The 22,937-nt window shown below is 44.7% G+C and overlaps 1 protein-coding gene across 1 annotated transcript; it reads right to left on the bottom strand.

Annotated features, from left to right (window-relative positions):
• Window positions 1-13,907: 13,907 nt before the first annotated feature.
• On the bottom strand, window positions 13,908-20,533 carry LOC146180271 (uncharacterized). Its single transcript, XM_084579480.1, has 5 exons — window positions 20,259-20,533; window positions 19,805-19,933; window positions 19,566-19,576; window positions 16,689-16,817; window positions 13,908-15,929 (listed from the first exon to the last, which is right to left on the bottom strand). Exons 1-5 carry the CDS (start codon window positions 20,446-20,448, stop codon window positions 13,953-13,955), a joined length of 2,436 nt encoding a protein of 811 aa, XP_084435606.1. The 5' UTR covers window positions 20,449-20,533; the 3' UTR covers window positions 13,908-13,952.
• Between the last annotated feature and the right edge of the window lie 2,404 nt (window positions 20,534-22,937).

Genomic DNA, 22,937 nt, shown 5'->3' with positions numbered 1-22,937 from the left:
AATTGCAAGAAGAACCATCGCACAAAGTTTGTAGAATGTTCGTGTTCAGTGGTTTACAGCATCCCTTTGAAATGTGGGAAAAGCTATGTAGGGCAAAGCGGTAGGTGCTTGAATGACCGCCTCCGGGAACATTGTAACAATGTGTCTGAAAAGCGAGGAGGGTTTTTGGATGTACACTGCAGGAAATGTAAGCTAAACTGTAATGACGAAACTGTAAACCAACACGATCCAGATGAAATGTCCGTGTGCTATCCTGACTACCAACAATGCCATGTTATCGCAAAAAACCGATGTCAACTGACTCGTGAGATTATAGAAGCTGAAATGATAGATCGGTTGGGTGAGTCTTGCGTAGCCAAGCCTTCTATCGCTCTTACTCGTAAGGAGTTGATATACTTAAGACAAGATATGAATGTATCGCCTACTGCGCATGTATGATGTTGGGGTTTTTCATCTGTATAATAAGGCTCTGAGGCTCGAAATAAACTGTTGCAAGTCAGCGCTCGTGTGTCCTATGTGTCTTCATTTTGTCCTCGTCCTTCTCTGCGCTGTATTTTTCCATCATGAATAACCAACACGCCCAGACTGCTACGGTATGCAACCACCAAATCTTGCAATCAGCTGATCCGGCTCAAGACAAATTCTACGACTACGGTTAGTTTTCATCGCGAAATTCAAGACCAGAAGTCTACGGGTAGTGCCAACAACGTCACTTCTTCGGCAGTCTGTGTGGACGTCTTGATGAACAGTAGGCCTCTGACTATGGAAGTTGATTCCGGGGCCGCCTGCAGCATCATCAGCGAAAACACCATGCAGAAACTTCGGCTGTCAAGGCAAGACCTAAATGCCATCTTCTCTACAGCTGCGCTTTTATACACGGGAATGCTTAGAGATTGCGGGATCATTGGAAGTCACTTGTCTCATACAGAACGAAGAGCGCTCGCCTACACCTTCTCGTTGTTCGAGGAAATGGCACCAGCCTTTTAGGGAGAGACTGGTTTTCGGCGTTGGGCATTTCACTCTGCGGGATAATCCACGCGTCTCAAATCGAAGTTCCGATAACCTTGTTGAACGCTGTCTCAATACCCAGAAGTCTTCGCTGAAGGACTAGGGAAGAGCAATTGGGACCATCCGTTCGCATCGAGCTCAAGGCTGAAATCAGTCCCATCTTCATGAAAGCACGTCAAGTTCCGGTGGCTCTACTGCCCAGAGTGGACGAAGCCATCGATTTTCTCGTACAGGAAGGCGTCTACCAGCCCGTGCGATCCTCCAGATGGGCGACACCGGTATTCTGCGTTGTTAAGAACGGCAAGATCAGGCTTTGTGGTGATTACAAAAGCACCGTTAACCAAGCAATCAACATGGAAACGTATCCTCTTCCAACCATCGATCAGCTTTTTTCGAACCTTGCTGGATGCACTGTATTTTCACAACTAGACCTCAATCAAGCCCATCAGCAGCTTGCCGTGGACAATGAAACATCATCATCATCAGCCTGACTATACCCACTGCAGGGCGAAGGCCTCTCCCATATTTCTCCACTTAACTCGGTTCTGTGCTAGCTGCATCCACTTGACTCCCGCGAACTTCTTAACCTCATCCACCCACCCAACTTCCTGCCGCCCCTTGCTACGCTTTCCTTGTATTGGAATCCAGTTTGTTACCCTAAGCGACCATCGGTTATCCTCTCTTCGCACTACATGTCCTGCCTATGCCCATTTCTTCTTAATTTCCACTAGAATGTCGGTAACCTGAGTTATTTCTCTGACCCACTCTGCACGCTTCCTATCTCTTAATGTTACCCCTACCATTTTTCGTTCCATAGCCCTCTAGGCTGTCCTCAACTGGACAATGAAACAGCCGATCTCCTAACAGTCAATACGCACCAGGGACTGTTCAAAGTTACTCGCCTGCCGTTCGGAGTGTCACCCGCCGTAGCCATATTTCAGCGCTACATGGAAGAGCTCCTCTTGGGACTACCTGAGTCCACGTGTACTTGAGCGATATTATAGTGGTAGGTCAAGATGCCTACGAGCACCACAATCAGCTGCGAGCTGTGCTGAAACGCATAAGGGACGACAACATTCGTCTGAGCCGAGAGAAATGCACATTCGGCACGCTGGAAGTCACCTTCCTTGGATACCGCATTGACGCCGCCGGTATTCATTCGACCGAAGAAAAGGTCGAAGCACTTAAAGAAGCTCCTAGTCCAAAGAACAAGCAGCAACTTCAGTCTTTTCTCGGACTGCTAAACTTCTACAAGATTCTTGCACGGTGCAGCTCACACCATCGAGCCTCTATACTGCCTGCTTGCAAATGATCAGACGTGAAGATGGCGCCAAGAAGCCGACGCTTTCAAGCGCGCCAAGGAGCTCATACAGACATCCGATGTCTTAGTCCATTACGACATGCACAAGCCGCTCACGCTTGCCTGCGACGCATCTGCCTACGGCATATGATTTGTCCTTTGTCACGAGGACACTACCGGACACGAATCTCCTATTGCCTTCGGTTCCCGTACTCTCAGTTCGACCGAAAGGAACTATTCTCAGACAGACCGAGAAGCTCTGGCTGTCGTTTCCGGCGTCAAGAAGTTCCATCAATAGCTTTATGGAAGGCATTTCAAGGTCTACACGGACCACAAGCCTCTGCTGGGTTTGCTGCATCACATTCGTCCAATACCTTGCGTGCTTTCACCGAGGATGCTTCGATGGAATTTGCTCCTTGCACAGTACGACTATGAGCTGATCTATCGACCAGGGTGTCAAATGGGCAACGCTGATTCACTCAGCCATCTTCCGTTGCCCTCGACAAATGCTGAAAGTCCCACTATGGCAGACGTCCTGCTGCTTGAAAACCCACAAGAAGCCTTCGCGGATGCATCCAAGATTGCTCAGCTGACAAAAAAAGGATTGTGTGTTGTCGCGAGTACTCAAGTGGATTCGTACTGGATGGCCAACAAAAGTAGAGAACCAGTTCCAACCTTACTTCGTGCGCCGCGACGAACTCTCCGCTTATCGTGATTGCATTCTGTGGGGCTCCCAGGTCGTGATTCCACCGCAACTCCACATGGGGGTGCATCTACTTCACTCATCACATCCAGGAATCGTTCGCATGAAGGGACTCGCGCGAGGATACGTGTGGTGGCCGAAACTCGTGGAGAGCACCGTACGTGCGTGTGAGACCTGCCAAAAATCCAGGAACGCTCCACCACGCGCTGCAGTCCATCCCTGGGAGCAGACTACGCGTGGTCTAGGCTGCACGTGGACTTCGCTGGACCAGTCCAGGGCAAGATATTTCTTATTGTCGTGGACTCGTTCTCGAAATGGCTAGAGGTCGTTGTGGTGAACACTACTTCAGCTGCAGTCGTTATCCGAGAACTCAGAAGGCTGTTCGCCACACACGGACTTCCTGACGTCGTCGTGTCCGACAACGGTTCTGCATTCACCTCAGCTGAATTCCGACAGTTCCTCGCCAGGAACAATGTTCGTCAAGATTTAGTCGCGCCATACCATCCATCTTCTAATGGACAGGCCGAGCGCTTCGTTCAGGAAACAAAGAAAGCCCTTAAATGACTGAAAGGAGGCGACATCGTTTCCTGTTCCAGCAGCACTTGCTGCCCTGCACGACTACAGGAAGAAGCCCGGCGGAGCTACTGTTCTCACGTCAGCTAAAGTATGACCTAGACTACTTGCACCATGATTCCCAGGAGGGTGACCCGCGACGTGACCAGCTGTCACAGAAGTTCCGCCCCTAGCAAAAAAGACCAATAGGGAGCGTTATTGGTTCTATAAGAATCGGTGTTGGTTCTGTAGGTATTCTATGTGTTGTATCTGCATTTCTATGGGACTTATGCTGAAACTCACAATTCTTATAGACTGGTACATATTTGTCCTATAGGCAATAGTATTGGTTTCATAGGTTTATCTGTGGGTTGTATAAGAAAAGTATCAGACCAGTGCAGAAGCCCATACATCTAATAGACTGATACATGCTTGTCTTATAGACCACTACATATTGGTTCATGTGTCTGATACATCAGTATGCCTTTGTTTATGGGTCTTACATGCAGGATCAGTCAGTTGGAGATTTTAGGTCTTTTTCATTGTTTGCTTTTCCATCTCGGACACATCAACAAAACTCACGCATTCATCCCGTTTATTGAGTGTTGCCGTAACGTACAATATTAGCCGCAATAACAATTGAGAACGCCGCGACACAAAATATTCTCACTTAATTCTGCGCGAGGTCTCAACAAACTACGTACGGTTGGAGCCGCAAGACGCCCGACGCTTGGATCACTGAATGGAGATGGGAAAGCACGCGGATATAGCACGGTTCTGTCGGGGCCCAGCTGAGTCACAATCACCTACATGTGCAGAGCAGAGGGCGGTGAAATGGATTGAGAGGCGCGCGTCCAAGCAACTGCAACCGCCGCCGAAGCGAGAGGAGTCGACATCGAGCACACGACGAATACGGCTCGAGCTGCCGCCGCGGTAGCGCGATGCCGGCTGTGCTTCGCAGCAGAGAGGTAGGTATAGAGGTTTCCTTTCTCTCACTCCTAATCCCGCGCAAGCGTTCCCGTCCACAGAAAACAAGTGAGACAGTTACCGCGCCTTTCCCTAGCCTCTCTCATCCTCCTTTCCACCTCTCCTCTGGGCGCGCATGCGCAGCTCCCCTAGAGGCATTGGCGCTGGCGCGATCGTTGATGGGTCTGGCGGCACTTTGCCTGTGTTTATAAGTTTTCGCCGTTTTTTGGGGTGCTTCTCGACGATATCAACGTTCCAGCGCAAGTTCAGCTTTTGACCAGGTGCGTGTGCATCACTTGCAACTTCGGGCTGACGTTTATACTTTGTCAGTGTATGATGTGGCTTTGCGTTGTAGAATGCCGTTGCCTGCACGCCAACAAAGGAATTTGAATCGCGCGGTGTGATATAACGCAGCGCCGAGTTTGAAAGTTGTAGGCACGATTTTTTGAAAGTATTGATGGAACTTTTTAGCGTTAATCTGTTTTTGAATGTCATCCCCTATCTGCATCCGCATGAATACGCGCGCAATCGCGGTTATATATGTGCGCCGATTTTTTGAAGTCATATGGTGGTGTCGCGCTCTTGAAATCGCTTATTTTTCAAGCTGTACCGCAATTTTTTATTTCTTTCAGGTGCATTAGTATTGGAGAGACTACATCATCGGGCCGAAGTCCGCAATCTTGGAATCGAGGGCTACCTGGATGCAGTCAATGTTTGGATTATATGCCAGTATGCGTTGCCGCTGTCATTGTGGAATAAAATGTGTATACATGCGCCTGCTGCGTAACTCATCCCTAGGAAATGGAAAATAGCTGCCCTCTCCCTTCAAGTGTCCGCGGAGAGGTAAACACACGCAGGTACTCGATGAGACCAATATTCCATAGGGCCTACAAAATCAATAGTAAGCCTACTGGTTTTGTAGGTCTATCAGATTATTGACAGCTATGGGTGTACTAGCATTACAGACCTATCTGTTTTACCAGATGCTATAGGACCGATAAAACCATAACCTATACGAACAGTAAACAATTGACCTATAAAACCAATACTCCAGCAGACCTGTAAAACCAATAGGCTAGAATACCCATACGACCAATATTCTGGCAGACCGATAAAACCAATATCAATAATCTGATAGACTATTAGTTTTCTATTGGATTTTTTGCTAGGGCGCTATGCCTAAGCGCCTAAACGGTTTCACATCAAAGCCGTAGCTGGAAGCGCTTTGGAAATAGTAATTTTTTTTATTCCTTCATCAAATTAGGCGCTTATTATCCATAATTAACAGATCATGCGTTTCTGAAGGTGACGAAAGAAATTCGCCGTGTCGGCAACTCGGCGCCGACAGACCGCGGCAGCAGGAGCGACCTGTTCCGCCCGCGCTGGGTGCGGTGGCTACGGATTAGCTGGCAGCAATGGGTGCCAGTTTTTTTTCTTTTTTTTTACGATGGTATTTGGCATATTTCACAAACATGACAAGCTGCACAATTATAGGATCACAGTAGCATTTATTGCAGGTGGCATGTTTGTAGTTTATTTTGGGTGTATCTTCTCATCGAGTCTCTGGAGTCGAGATAACACATTTCCTCGTTGATCGCAATCGGATGAGTACCTCACACTCATTCGATACCCAAGGTCGTTTTCATCGAATGTCATTATATTTTCTCGGGTAGCAGCAAACAAATATCATTTTGAACGAACGTCATTCGATGGAAAAGGTACTAAATTTACCGTGTGGCAGGGCTGAGTGATAACTATTGATAACTATGTTTTTAGTGTTTTCTGCTTGTCATTGCACCTTCCATGAATACTTCTTGTTTAAATTTGGTTGACTCCGCTACCGGGAATATACAATACGCATTAGATTTGTTAAATGCTTAGCCAGACGATCTTTAGCGTGCATTGACATCGCACAGCACACGTCATTTTGCGTTTCGCCTCCACTTAAACGTGGGCGGCGCGGTCGACTTCGGCCCCGTTAACTCGATCTTCCTCAGTAGCCTGAGCTGCTGCGGCAGGTTATTGAACAGACAATTTCCAATATGCGTTTTGAAACTTGCCATGCAATTACTTTGAAGACCAGAGCCAGTGTTCTTGTTGGCTGGCAAGATTACGAAAACATAACATGTCGCTGTACTTGATATTCAATCTAAATGTTCTAGAGCTTGTTATAAAGCGCGCTGTAATTCTGCAGTTGGGCGCGAGGGTGATACAAATGAAATCAACATGATATTACAATAATAAAATAGGATATAAAGTTTAAATCTAATATGCTCTTGGCTAACCTGTGATGCGGCTTTTCAGATATGCTGATATCTCATTCCCCCATGAAATTATCTACCCGATCTGCCTTTTTGACGACGGAATACGTGAAATCCATGCCGTACAGGCAGTGGTAAAGCGCAAGCATGAAACATCTGAACTCTTGCTACAGGAGCCCAATATGCGCTATTTATCTGATGCTCAGAATTTGCAAGCTCGCTGGCTTTTCCTGCGGTCGCACCGCTACGAAACCACTCACAGTTTCGAAGACGCTACCTAGTTTTCTGTAGCAATTTATTGCATGTAAACGAAGCAAGCGTGTACCATGAAGCAAAGAAAGAGCATTGGTTCATAGGTCAAGGAATGAACGAATTAGGGTGGCGTTGTAATGAAAGCGGGGCACCCAAAATGAGCTGCACTTCGTATATATACGCAACCTTGTTTACGCCAGTCTGCAGGAGACACTTGATGCATATGGAGGCGATGCAGTTTCAGACGGCCGTGATATTAAACACATGTCCGCTATTATAAAAGGCGATCCCCTTGCGCACACTGTCACCGCGGAAGTGCCCGCGAGACGCGCACAAACGGCAGATCGCACGCGTGCGCCACGGCCAGGCTTGCCGCATGAGGCCCGCCTCGGGTTCCGACGGCCGCCGCTAGGCGGCTTTCAGTGGCGCCCCTATAGGCGCTGCGCATGGCGAGCACGTTTGGGGCCGCTGTTTCTTTGATGCCGCTAGGGAGTGATGCAGTCGTTTTACGTGACCTAATCAGGTCGATCGTCAGGGAGGAATTACAAGTCCTCCAGCTGCCTCCCAGCGTGCCGTCTCCCTGGTAGCACAATATGTTTCTGTAACATTGCAGCAACATTGTCAATGTTGTACAATGTTGCGATAACATTGGACTACATTTATCCAACATAATGCGAAAACTTTCAACATTCGATAACGTTGCTGCAATGTTAGCAAGTAACATGCTGGCAATGTTGCTCTAAAGTGGTCTTTCCACATTGCAGCAATATTGTCAAATGATGTATAAATGTTGAACCACATATATACGATGACATTACTATAACATTTACTTTATTGGCTAACTGTCGTTCTTTCAGACTATTTCTGCAGCCCAAACAGAAAAGCCGGTATTAGGTCACTCCAAATTGACCTTGTCACTTCCCCGTATGACAATGTTTATTTATTTTTTAGTTTGAATGTAACCTTGCATGTCATGTGCATGCGATGAACAGTACAAGTGAACTGAACTTTGTTACACTGAGATAGAAATAATATATATTTATATGCAATTAATTTAGACTGCTGAGATTGCATTATTTTTCAATTAAACATGCAGACTAAAATTATAACTGCTGAAGAAATTTAGTTCTGTTTTCACTAATGCCCCGCAGCCTAATGGCCATGAAGATCGTCGCGAATCCAAATCAAGTCGAAATCGCGGCCGCGCCGAGAGCCATTCCTGCCAAACCGCGTGTAAGCGGCGATCGCGGCAAATTCTTCACGTGCATGGAGCATTTTCCTTCCTCCATGGCTCACGTGTGTTTCCCTTATTCTAGCATAGTTTTCTTGTGGTCGCCGTGTTCTTGCTGCTGTGTTGCATTGCGGCTTCATAAGAATTCAGCTGAAATGACGGAGGCCTGCACAGAGGATAACATCAGTGGTGAGTGATTTCTAACCTACGTTGTTGAGCTGTGACACGTGTTGCCTGGCACAAAGCCAGTAGTGCATATATGCATGTGTTACTCATGCCCTTCGTGATAGTTTGGTAAAGTGCTACATTCATTGTATCATGAAGAGAGTGAAGTGTTCGCTAAGCGAAGTGTCGATCCGGCAACGACGCCGAAGAATAGCAGAGGCTGTTAACGGCAACTAGAAAACTGTTCGGCAGATGTCAGTCCTGATAATGGTCGTGACAGCTGTCCATGTCTGTGTTCATAGAGCAGCGTAAAATTTTTGTAATTAGAGATGTGCCCACCAAGATGCTTAGCTTAGCAATTCGATTTTTATTTTTTATTTTTTTTTTCAGGGATGCAGCTTCACTTGTGTCAGCATCATGGTTTGGAAGAGACCCTCATCGTGACCAGCTGGAGGCTACCAGGGCACAAGCATTTTTAGACATGCTAAATTGTTCAGTCAAATGCTGACAATACTTGTTTGCAGTTTTTCAGTGCAATGGCGCATGTCCAAAGAAGGAAGGATTAAACTAGTTGTAATGACTCTATTCTGAATACCGAACTAGGTTGTACTCCTACTTTGTATATTTGTGTCAAGTTTCTGCACAAAATAGTGCTACACTGTGTTATAGTGTTTGCGTAAATAGTTTACTGAAGTGTTTTATATTTGTAAATGCAAGTTGAGGGGTGGTGGGTGCATTTTCATGCTATGCTATTGTGCCCAGTAACTGTTCAAAACATTATCTCTGGTTCTTGTTCCTGAGTAGCCTGTGTGTTGTTTTGTAGCTTTGTTGTAAGTTACTTTATAAAGTAATTAAATAAAATAAATCTTGTCTGTGAAATGTAGGCCCATGTGGCACATTTTTCAATCTATGCCAATGTGCCTGTGTAAATGTTCAGTATGTTATATATCTGCTTCCTTTTTCTGAATAGGCAGTACTGCTGTTTTATATTTTGTTGCAAGTTTCTGCAATTAATAATTTACTAAAGTGTCATGTTTGTAAAACTCAAGTTGAGGGACATGCACATTTTAAAGCTATGCTGATGTGCTTAGTAACTGTTGACATTATTTGTGCTTCCTGTTCTTGAGTAGCCAAATCGGCTGTGTGCTATGTATGATTGTTGCAAGTTTCTGCATAAAACGATTGTCTTGAAGTAAATGTCTTACATTTGTGAAACTAGCTGCTGTATGTCAAGCTAATGAGTATACTGGAATCAAGCTTGCTGTTAGGCTAATTGAATAAATTCTTGACAAATAAAATAGCGCTAAAAAACAAATGATGGTTATTTGTAATGCACATGCATATATATAAATCATTCTAATTGCCAGAATAACCACTTTCAGTGCCATTTTCAGGTCACAGCAGCTTATAGCATCTAAATGAGCACTGGTACAGAGCTGATGAATATTACATTTAAGGTCTCATTCAGAGCAAGCGGCTTGAAAAGTGGGGAAAAGCTGTGTTGTCCAGTGCAGCCTTTTAGGTATTCGTACTCCTCTGCACCGCACTGCCGTGTTGCAACGAGTAATGTTCAGTTGCTCATTCTTGCGACCTTAAGCTACCATAACCATTGTGGTACAGCGATACCATTGCACATGGTTTAGCCTTTCACAAGATAAATTTATTGAACAGCAAGCATCGATAGCTAGTGGCCATCAATGCGGCGGAATATTTCAGTAGCTTGGAATGCTGCCTGAAAGTTTCTGAAACATTACAGTAACTTTGCAGCAATATTGCACTAATGTTGTCATGGGAATGTTGCATGTGTGCAAATAAAAAGTTGTACCAATATTAAGAAAATGTTGCAGCCGTGTTGCATTAATATCGTCTTCAGAAGTGGCTTAAACATTGACTAAAGGTTGTTGTAACATTGGTGCAATGTTGCTTCAATGTTGTCTTATGTATGTTGCATCAACGTGGCAAAAAAAGGACACTAGCCACGTTAAGGCAATGTTGAAAGCAAACATTGCGGCCACATTGAGGCAATAAAGTGTGCTACTAGCTGTTACATCGCTGTCTGAAGTCGTCCGGGACAAGGTGCGCCTGGCATCGCAGCAGTTAACTCTCTGAGATTCTTATATTGGGGTTCAGTCTCTTACGCCTTTGGTGGCTAACCTTCGGCTAGGCTTCTGCCCGTCTCCTGTGTAGCTTATCATTATTGGTGGCTGTGATTTAGACAGACTGAGGTCAGACCTACTTATGCATCTGTCCTCTGTCGGGCGCCAGCACCAGTCTTCGACGTGAATACCGTGACTCAAGCAGTGCAGCAGTCTCTTCTTTCACTGCATGCTCGACCAGTCTATCAGCGGCCACGGAAATGTGATGTGTGGCGTGCACCGGACCGGCGGCCACTCTGCTACCACTGTGGTGAGGCGGGTCATCTTTACAGGGCATGCCCGTACCGCCGAGTTGGTCTGCGTGGTTTCTCGCCTGATGACCCTTGCCCATTGAACGGCGAATGACCACTAGAAATAGAAGCTCATCTGTCGGCCCGTCAGAGGCCTTTGACACAACCTGAATACGGCCGCTATGACTCTAGATCGTCATCTCCGCTGCGGTACCGTTCCCCAAGTTCTCGCTGAGACGGCAGCTATCCTGAGCGGCGCATTCTCCCAGTCCACGCCAGGAAAACTAATTCCAGCGGTCTCCAGAGGCAAGGCCACTGCTGTCGGGAAAACTGAAGATCCTCCGCCGCCGATACATCAATACGCTGATTTCTCACAAGGGCAGGGTAGCGACAGCATCCGACGCGCTACTTTTGATTTGTTTACGAGAATTGATGGAACTGACACGGTCACTTTACCTGATACTGGTGCAGACTATTCAGTGATGAGCCACACCCTCGCCCAGGAATTGAGCAGTTTTGACGCCATGGTTGGGCCCTAGCATTCGAGTCACCTCATTAGCCCGGCCGGAAGGTGCAGCCCGAATCGGCGTCCGCGGTTTTAACGCGGTAGCGTTAAGGAGCTCGTGTCGCAGAAAAGCCGGTGTCGTCGGCGGCGTTGGCCGTGAGCGATAAATCCCGGCATGCACTTCATAAATGGCAAACACAGAAGAACCCCTCCTCGCAATGTGCGGCGCTGCCCCGACACGTGGCGCGCCACTGGGTGATGCTATATTCACACCAAATCGGTCTAGGGGCGGGGCCTCCGCTTTTCACGTGACTAATGACGTCATAGCGTCGGAAAAAAAAAAAAAAAAAGAAAAAGAAACTCCGGCGCGGCGGCCGCGTGGAAAGCGTCGCCAGAGTCCTTCAATGCTGGCGTCGCCAAGGTATACGTCAGCTGCTTCTACTTTAGAGCTATAACGGCCGCTTGTGTACCCTGCACTTGTTGTGGCAAGCCAGCAGCGGATACTTAAAATTCCTTACGAACATAATCAGTCTGTCCAGCTATTTATTTACCTTATTTTCTATGTCTTGACCGAAAGAGCGCGCGAATCTCGTTCAGCTTCACAGCTGGGGCAATAGAAATGTGAGTGATGATGATACAAACTTATTATGTGCACTTCATGTGAGTGTTGTTGCACGATACCTTTAAGTGGCGTTTCGTCGGCACTTACCTAGATCATGCACAAAACGGTCGTCATTGAAATCACCAGCTGGCACGTACATATATATCCATTTTACTCTCGGGAAATTAATTTATTCATTTTGTACCCCTTGTCCGTTCTTATGCTGTTGATCCTGTCCATCATATATTTTCTTCTAGTTACAACTCAGGTACGTTTCATGTATTCTTCAATATCATATGGCGGGGCTTTTGCTTCCACTTAACAATATTAATTAAACCGTTAAGAAAAAGAAATAAATAAAATTAAACTGAGCTGATAAGCTAATTATAAAAGAAATGTTTACCATGTCTCTCACAGCAGCATTCATCAAAGATGCCTGCTCTAATTCGATCATACTGAATGTAATTTAAACAATTAATTTTTTTTTAAACCGGACAAAACTCTTGACCAGCTAGTGAAGCTCTTGGGGCTATTCTAGACCTAACTGGCTCAAGCTGGAACCAACTGAGGATTTTTTCATAAACTATACCCTAACTGGTGGAGATTTCTGCCTGATATATATAGTTAAAAAAAATCTCAGAACTGAAAGCATAACACCATAGCCTTCATAAGTTTAGCAGATAATACAGTACCTGTAGCTTTCACACCATGCATCAACTTTTCTATGCAAGTAAAAACAATCGATGCACTCTTCTTCAAGACGGCATGATATATGCAGAGAAGACTTCGAAGTCATTGAAAATTCAAATTTATTTACTATGTGGATTATATTTACATTGGAATATGCAATTTCATTACAAAGAGTACAAAACATGAAGCCATGCACAGAAATTAAAAGACAAACAGATATGCACTATGCATGCAATAAAAAATACATGAGAAACTTGCTGTAATTTCCAGATATATAGCCTGCACTGTCTGTAAAAACCAGCCTAAAGAAAGGATAATCCGCACATGGTATACAGTACTTGTGACTAAGGTGTATGCATGGTATAACACTCTTCTTTTTGGAAGTATTATATGCGTGTTTTTCAATTTGCACACCATTGCCATCACCTTGACCGCACCCACAGCAGGGCAAAGGCCTATGCTATATATGTACTTTCAATAAATTAACCATGTCTTGTGCCAGCTGCACCCACTTTAGTCCTTACAAACTTCTTGATCTCATCTGCTCACCTTTCTGCCTCCCTCTGTGACATTTACCTTCTCTTGAAATCCAGTCAGTTACCCTATAGCGATCATCGGCTAGCTTGCCTGAATATTAAATGCCCTATCATGTTTATTTCTTCTTGGTTTCGACTAGAATATTGATAACTCACGTTTATTCCTGGCCACTCTCTCTGCTCAGTTCCTGTCTCTTAGTGCTAAACCTATCATTTTCTATGCCAAGCTGTCTGCACTGTCTAAAAGTTACGCTGAACCCTTTTTATTAGCCTCCTTATTGCTGCCCAATTGGTGAGTACCGAAAAGATACAGCTATCATATATGCTATTTACTTTTTTTGAGGGATACTACTAGTCAGCTGCCATTCATGATCTGAGAGCTAGTACCTGCCAATTGTTCTTCAAGTCAATTTTATTTTTCAAGTTATTTGACTGCCATCGAAGCGACAGGCGGTTGCTATACCTGTAGTAAGAAGCCATATTTCCTAACTACTTCCAGGTCCTTGCTACCTATCATAAACTCCTGTTTGATACCCTAGCCTGTTAAGTGTTACTTTCATTTTCTCCATATAAAATTTTAGTCCTATTATTCTATCTTGCCTGTCTAAATTCGTCCCCTGAGTTACTTTGCAAGGCACCATTATCAGAATCACAGGTTACTAAGGCATCGTCCTATGTCCTTCAGTAAAAAAAAAAAAAAAAAAAAAAAAAAAAAAAAAAAAAAATTGCTCAATTATTTGGTGAAATGAGAGACAGGGCACGACTGTGCCTTTCTGAGCCAATAACTGTAATGGTGTTATTTGTCGTGTAGCCGCCTTCGTTTAGGGAGAGGTTTCAGAGATGAACATCCTTTTACCGGTGAACTTCGGACATGCAAGCCAGAACTCTCTGGCACAGAACTGGCTAGCCTTCTGAAAGCATAGTCAAAAAAATCATTCATTTCGGAGAGAACTTCCTCATCATGACAATGATAGAGGATCGAACTGCACTTTTCCCAACCTTCCACAATTTTTTTATGCATTTCTGAAGGCCCTGTACGAACTGCTGGCTCAGACACTGTAGTCCCAGAGGTTTCTGTTAAGTTTTCATCTGCCTCAGCATCACTGCAGGACGATGAAAGTGTTGGTGTAGAATGGTCCAAAGTAATATGTGGCCCATTCAGGTAGGCATGAGGCAATGACAAAAAAGAATACCCATCAGCAAATTTAAAAATGGCACAGAAATGTTTACAGGGGTACTTATGTTTACGGAAGTCAAGGCAAGTGCAAGTGGGCTTGCTAAAGTCAACAGTGTGAGAAATGTTCCCACTTCTCTCAGAACGGACACAAAATGTTCTTTCAGTAGGCAACGCAACTATATCAGCTTGTGTGTATTCTTCTGCATTTACAATCCTCCTCAACATATGCTTGATAAAGTTGTGAGGTCGTCCATGAAGGTATGCGGGGACATTCTCGCTGTATTGTCTGTAAAGTGCAGACTGCCTCATTTCTGCTTCCACAAATTTTTTTTCACAGTCTGGAAGGTATGAATGTATCAGCACAGTAACAAGGGAAGTGAGAGATCGCTTCCCACTTGCACTTTTCACGTAGTGTGCCTTTAGTACTCTATTTTGCGCCTCAATGCCATTGTTTGTTGTGAGAACAACATCATATTCAAGGCGGTAGAAAAGAACCCAAAGCTCCTTCACATCAAGCCAAACTGTTTCAAAATAATGTTGAAACTTTTCGTTCTTCCAATACTCCGAACACATAAGTTCTTCCAATGCTGTTTGAAATTCACCTGCATTACAAGCATTGCCTACACGTTTCATAAGGTTCAGAGCTTCGCCAGGATGTGAAACACCATTTTCTGTTCTGCGGAGCCACCTATGCCATGCCTGACACCTGTGAAAATCACAGATTGATATTTTACTTTCAGGAAATGTTTGCCGTATGGCGTTCATCTCGGCTTGACAGTAGTCCACCATCCAATATTGTGGTGAAAGATGACCAGCCCATTTTCTGAAAACATTCAAAGCTTCAGCAATGCAAGCAGCAGTTTCAAAGTGCACAATAAATGCACCAGCAGTTGTGTAGCCTGATGGTGTTTTCACAACGAGAAGAAAAAGGGGGAGGGCATAATCACTTGTTTTGTGTGTAGAATCTAAGCAGATAACTGCACTTCCATATTTTGAAAGCATATTTTTCATAAATTTTGATTGATAACAAAAAAGCAGTGTCTGCTCACACTCACTTGCAACACTCTCTTCCATATTATCAGACATGCAACTACTTTCACTCTTGTTTACAGCATATGGCCGGAAAAGTACTGAACTTTCAGGTTGCTCATTTTGAATTCTTGTGACCAGATTCAGTGCATTTGTTTGGTCAACAGTGCTGAAGCGGTCTTTCCGAAGAGTGTTTTGGATGTGGTTGCTAATGTCCTTAGCAGTAGGGAAAAATGCTCTGCTACTGCTGTCAGGTTTCTCTTTGCCTGGAAAAAGCACATCATGCACATGGTAATGAAGGCACTTTTTCATGTCAGAAACAGATGTGATGCCTTCCCTCACCAGCACACCTATTCGCTCAACTAAACTCTTATCTACAGTCTGGCTGAAACCCTCCATTTCATTGAAGCCATGATTACAATGAGAAGAGCAGTCAGCAATAGCAACATATACTCTCTCCTCAGTGGCCACAGCTCTTGCTTCTTGAAGTGCTTCTTGGAGGTTGTTAATCTTTTCTGATTTTAGTCCGTTTGCCTTAATGCGACCACACGGTTGGGGTATGTCCACCTAGAAAAATATTATCAGGAATCAATTTACGAATTAAGCCATGAGTAAAAATTGTAGGAGACAACATAGGATAATGCGACCAGTGCACATCTCCCAGGTTTTGCTATGCGAGGGAAGAAGGGAATCAAGCAAGTAGTTAACGTCTTCAGGATACGACTTGGCTACAGAAAATTACTGAGCAGCTTAAGTGAAGAGGCATGCTCTGTGGTATGCTTGAACTCACATACATTAAAAATAAAAGGTTAAAGGTCGAATGACTATTGCTGGCTGCACACAATTAACTGGCTTTAAATGGACAGACATCCGGACACATGGGAATGTGCAGGGAGTAGAGCATATGCCACATGGCAATTTGCAACTGTTACTTGATGCAAAAGAAATGCACATCTTGTAAGAGCTGCTAGCTAAATGTAAAATTTGCTTTCATTTCATTCTATGTTTCGAGCTTTAATTAGAGCACAAGAATAATGGTTAGTTTTTACTGTTTGATTGCTGCCAAAAAAAAAAACTGTTACAATGAGAAGAGTAGCAAGCAATCGCGACATAGATTCTCTTCTCAGTGGCCAAATCTCTTGTCTCTTGAAATGCTTTGTGGAAGTGGGCAATGGCTTCTGCGCAGTAAATATGCTAATGGATAATGGACACAGAACTTGGCCCACATACTATAGTGTGTGAATGCAAATGGACAGCATAAGAATACAGATAAGTTCTAGAGATCTTGCTCCTTAGCCTGTCTAGTACATATTGCTGTAAATATACCTTGAAGTCAGGAAAAACTTGAATCCACTTCAGACTCAAGGTTGCTGGGCATCCTTTCTTTTTTGTTCCTTGGATGTTGAGCCGTTTCTTTTCAAAGGTTTCCTTTGTCCAGTCTTCTGGAGCCGGGCTCTGAAATGTATATACAATTTGTGGAAATCAGTATTGCATCCTCTTGTAAAACTGTACGAATACGTGAAGACCGGTGACAAATCCTGTCGGTGCACTTATAATGAAAAAGAAAGCAAAGTATTACATGGCCTAGCGCTTTGACACACTATTACGAACTATCATTTGATAACTGATTATCAACAGTTGAAGTCATTAATTTATGAAAGAAATGTGCAGTAAGAATGTTGTGACTGACAAAATTAGGGTAATTCGATGGTTACTATCTTGTGGTGAATTGAAAAGAAGTGCTCTAGCTGATGATGGTTTAGGGAATTTTGTTCATGCACATGAAAATCACAAAATCAGCATCTGCATTAAATTATTGAGATAATGCAAAGCAAATATACCACTAAGTCAGCGTATCTACAGTGAGAATACAAACTGTTACAGTGGCCTACTTTCAATAGACCTTTTCACTGCACGCACACACACACACACACACACACACACACACACACACACACACACACACACACACACACACACACACACACACACACACACACACACACACACACACACACACACACACACACACATATATGTATATGTATATATATATATATATATATATATATATATATAGTAAGCTCAGATATAGTAAAGTGAATCTGCAGTCTCATTTTTCCTGCCAGAAAACGACTTATTTTTGTTTGCAGTGAACATACCTCAATTTTGTTACAGGAAAGAGCGCCTGGCCATGACCAGGCACTCGGAGGCAAATATGTAATTACATGAGGCAAATACATGAATTACATGAGGCAAATAAGTAATTCGGAGGCAAAAATATGTATACCGGCCAGAAACGATTCAATAGCACCCAGCAGAATGGCCTAACCACAGAGCTTGTGAGTAGCGAGGAGAAGCCAACTTTTGAAAATCAGTGCGGGTGGGAATCGGCAAAGCGGTCGTGGGAATAACGCTAAAGGAAGGCGCCACGGGCCGTTGAGGATGTAAATGACAATAAAAATGGAGTAAACATTTGGGAATGAAAGAAAGTGGGGGAACAATAATAATAATTGGTTCAGAGGAAGGTTAAGATGCAGTATCTGTCACACTTGTTTCTGCGGGCACCTGAACCGCGCCACGTTTACAAGTATGAAACATAGTATTAAGGCAGCGATGACACAGTGTGCGGGCCGCAGTGTTACGGGCTCGCCAATGTGCATGATCACGCAAATATATATATATATATATATATATATATATATATATATATATATATATATATATATATATATATATATATATATATATATATATATATATATTTCACATAGAATAAAACTGATATTTCTAGCCGTTTTGTATATATGCAAGTAACTGACCTCAATGGATGTGACAACATTAATGGTGGTAACTGAAAAATAAGGTATACATATTTAGGGGATCGAGAATTAAGTTGTTTAATTCTAGTGCTCTGAGAAAACGACACAGTTCAATAAGTATATAGACAATTAATTACCACGCAGCGCGAGCTTTGAGATATGCCATCATGTATTAGATATATAAACCCTGTGCGTGCAATTTGACTGCATGATTATTTCATACCATAAGGCCACTCGAACCATGCAGCAAAGATCTTTACTGAATATATATGTGTGTATATATATATATATATATATATATATATATATATATATATATATATATACATATGTGTGTGTGTGTGTGTGTGTGTGTGTGTGTGTGTGTGTGTGTGTGTGTGTGTGTGTGTGTGTGTGTGTGTGTGTGTGTGTGTGTGTGTGTGTGTGTGTGTGTGTGTGTGTGTGTGTGTGTGTGTGTGTGTGTGTGTGTGTGTGTGTGTGTGTGTGTGTGTGTGTGTGTGTGTGTGTGTGTGTGTGTGTGTGTGTGTGTGTGTGTGTGTGTGTGTGTGTGTGTGTGTGTGTGTGTGTGTGTGTGTGTGTGTGTGTGTGTGTGTGTGTGTGTGTGTGTGTGTGTGTGTGTGTGTGTGTGTGTGTGAAAGATCGATATCGCGATGATGGCCGGACAGTTTCATATATCACTAAGCCCGCGCGCGTCGATCTCTAACAACGCCGGAGGCCATCAACAAGCAGCCGACGAATTCGTCTATTCCGGCTGCTTGTGAAGGAAGGAAAGGTGTGCGCGGAGCCCCCGAGGAATTCCGAGCAGTGAACGATCGTTGACCTCGTGCTGAAGGCAGCACACTGATTGCTAGCCCAGTTACAGCTAGGACCGGCGGCCCCTCGATCGCGTTTCCAGTTACCACGAAAGCCAGCCAACGGCCTGCACTGAGCACAGGAAATCACCTACGCCATCAAGCTGATGGGCGCCTGGCTCCTGTCAGCAAACTGAAGCGGTGTACACAATGCATCCGGCACCCCGCGGCCGACGGCGAGAACTCACTTAAAAAAAAAAAAAAAGCAGAGGGTTGGGGGTCTTTACTATCTATGGTCATGGAATGTTGGCGCGGTCGATGCCCTGGCATCAAGCTCTTCTCGTTGTACTATCGGGGGCGAAACTTTTCAGGACGCGTCATGGAATCGAAGACCAATGCATATTACTGGTGTCAAACAGATACAAGTAGACCCGCATATATGCTGTGACATACATGCGGAACTTAACAGAAAAAAAATTATTTTCTCGTGACCTGCATTTCTGCAGCCGACTAATTTATATGCATAATACCGCTTTTACTACATATATATGTAATAATAAATGCAATTAACATCATTGAGCTGCTGCCACACATTTTTTATCTTTTCTCCCCGCGCGCTTTACCTAAGAAATATATATATATATATATATATATATATATATATATATATATATATATATATATATATATATATGCACGCAGATTTGTGCATATTTACAGGCAGTTAGAGGCACACAGGTGAAAGGCTAAATTTCGAATGCTAGTTGAATTAAAAAAAAAAAAAGAAAATCACCTAGGTATAACCATCATCAATTTCAAAATCTTGCACGTACCGCTTTGTCACTCTTCCAGTATTCTTCGCCGAGGATGCAGACTTTTACAACTTCTCTCTCTACCCGGAAAGGCACATCCATAAGAATTTTTCGGCCATGATGAATCATGGAGAACATATATCGTGCTGAAAATAGGCATGCATTTATCAGGTTCGTATAAATGACTCCCGACGCGCGCACGCACACACAAACACTCTCTCTCTCTGTCTCGCGCGCGCGCACACACACGCAAATAAATTTTGCTCAATCCTTGCTACAAACGAAAAGCGAAATTATTGTTCTTATATGTACTGTATAAAGTTCACATTACAGCATTACACAGCTCGCCTTAATTCTAGCCTTCTGCTGTCGTGCTGCAGCTAAATGGCTAAAGAAAAATAGAGTGATGCTTGCATGCGTACACATACATATATTACTGGCTAGAAGTCCGTTACTGTGAAAGGAACTTACCTTTAGATGACGCATCAAACTCTCGTGAAGTCCGCACAGCATACTTTACGTTGCCAGCCGCTAGAGATCTCTCCAACTTCTTTAAATCATCTTCGCATTTCAGGTATCCATGCCAGTAGCCTCCTTCCTCATGTATGTCGCTAAGATAGCGTCGCAGAATGAGCTCCTGACGTTCAGGAGCATCACTCATGGTCGCGAGGAAACAGTGGAACGGATAGAGAAGATCGAGAAGAGCGCGCGCGGATGAACAGCCGAAAAGAGCGCGCGGAGCGCGCTTTTTTTATTTTATGTTTTTTTCTTGCCGAAGCCATGACGTCAGTGGTCACGTGAAAAGCAGAAGCCCCGCCCTTAGCGCTTTTTTATTTTGTTTTTTTTTTCATAGTCATGACGTCAGTGGTCACGTGAAAAGCGGAGGCCCCGCCCCTAGACCGATTTGGTGTGAATATAGCATCACCCCGCGCCACTTGCCCCTGACGTTTCGCCGTGCACCCTCACGGGTTGTAAAATCAAGCGTCTTTCCTTTCTTTAGATCACTATCTTCACTCACCCGCTTCTCCCCTTCGGGCCGCGCGGGTACCGGTGCGAGGATGCCCCAATACCCTTGCGTTTAATAAGTTTTCTCGCTCTCTCCCCTTCCAACATCCAGCGTGCGTCACTCGAACAGTGGTGTTTAGGCGACGCGGCTCCTCTTTCCGCTCACAGCGCGATTGCTAGGTGCAGCGTCTGACGCCGGACGCCTCTGATGTGACCGCTGCGCCGTAGCGCTTCTGCTGGGAAATCGTCCCCTGCGATATGGTGGCTAGAAGGAGAGGTGTCAGCATCGGCGCGCCGGAGAGGGAGCGAGAATTCATCCCGATGCGGCGGCGCTGCCGTCGGCTCCGAGACGCCCGCCGCACGCGCGCTCGCGCGTAGCAGCCGTAGCAGCCGCTTTCCGTTGCAGCTATTTCACGATACCGTACGGATTACAACAAAGGCTAGTTGGCACGCTTTTCTCACGGTTCGCAGCAAAGCATGTATTGGCACTGAAAACTATGTTTGAACTTGCTTCCCTGCATATTAGCTGCGTGCGCCGCTGGCACCCCGAAGCGCTGCAAGATGGTGAATCAAATGAAATGACTTGCCGTGAGCTTGTCACCAAAACAACGTCCGTGCAGTTTTTGCTTTGACGCCGCAGTGTTCTCCATGACGTCCCAATTCAGGTAGAAGCATCAGCAAATAACCATACCTGAATGCTTTGTTTTGATGACTTGCACATCAAAAAGCTAGGTTTATATCGTACAAGCTTTAATAAGAAATACATTTTTTTTTATTTGACGCACTCAAATGAACAGAAAATATGCATCAGTGTAGGGTAGAACTGCAAGTTATACAAAAACTGCGCTCAAGGAAATAAATAAGGCAAGTAAAAAGGAGTTAATATATGCAATGCTAAAATGGGCATACACACATATGGCATTGAGGTTTGATTGGCAAACACAGATGCATTCATAAACGAATTTACGAAACACAACCAGGTAATGGGACCTTTGTAACTATGTGAAGGAGACATTGCAAAAAATTCACAACAGACGTGTGGGTAGCGTACAATAACATGAAAAAAAAAAACTTGTTGGCTGTGTTAACATTATGAATTTAAGTAGTACGCCTCAACTTCAAGAACTTCATCTTTTCTCTCTTTTTTTGATTGGATGCATTTTCTCCAGCAACAAGAAAATGCATCCTTGTCAGTGTGAAGAAGCGAATGATTTGATTTGTCACTTCCGCTTTGTGCTGCTCACAGCCGACCACATTTAATCTCTTCACAGACAGGCAAGAGATGAGGTCCATGATGCTATCCGTTTTCAACTTATTGAAACTGAACCAATAGGTAAGAGAGCCAAGAGAGACGCCTTCTTCCCTTGTTTGCGGGCCGAAACATAGCCCGCTTGCATCCAGGTGCAAAACAGTGTTTTTGCTATTTAGACATCACTGTGGCATGGCCACGTCGGTACGTAGCGATCCCAAATTTAAGAAAAACACCGCAGACATTGCGAAAACACGTGCCAGTACCTGTCTGTAGGGGACGAAACGTGCGGCGACAGCGGTCGGCGGGTGCTCTCGACGCATCTCGGTAGCGACGTGCGCGCCGCCCCGCGGTGGCATGAAACACCAGCACGCCTCTGAACACGGCTCGCCCGCGACGATGCTCACACCTCCCCTTCTAGCCACCATACCTGCGATGTGTGCCGAGCTGCTTCCGATGAATCATGCTTCTGCGTGGTGCTCTCAAGCGAGATAGAGGACGATCCCATCAAGGCGTCAGCCCCATGATCGCGTCCGCCTTCATGGCGCGTCGCTGCCCGGCTTTCTCCCTCCGAGACACCGAGTTCTTTGGTTCGTTCCGCTTGCTCAGGTGCACGTTTCGTTGCCGCGCCGAACATTGCGTGACTCAAGAGCATACCGAGCGAATGAGGGTGCGAACGAGGCGCAATAACGCTATCGCGTTCCACTCTTGAAGGCGAAGCTTAAGCGTCCTCCAAATTTTGGTCTAGTCGGTGAATTCGTAGTCTTGCGCGAGTGTTTGAGAGATTTGATCCTGGGCCTCGACTTTCTACAGGCAAACGGTGCAGCGATCAACCTACATGAGGCGCGAGTCTGATTTTCGACCAAGCAAGCCGTGGCGCACAGTGACACAGAATT

This window comes from Amblyomma maculatum, chromosome 9, assembly GCF_055883805.1.
Source record: "Amblyomma maculatum isolate TAMU_Amacu chromosome 9, ASM5588380v1, whole genome shotgun sequence".
Classification (NCBI taxonomy): Eukaryota; Metazoa; Arthropoda; class Arachnida; order Ixodida; family Ixodidae; genus Amblyomma; species Amblyomma maculatum.
This window is presented reverse-complemented; position numbering and strand designations above follow the sequence as displayed.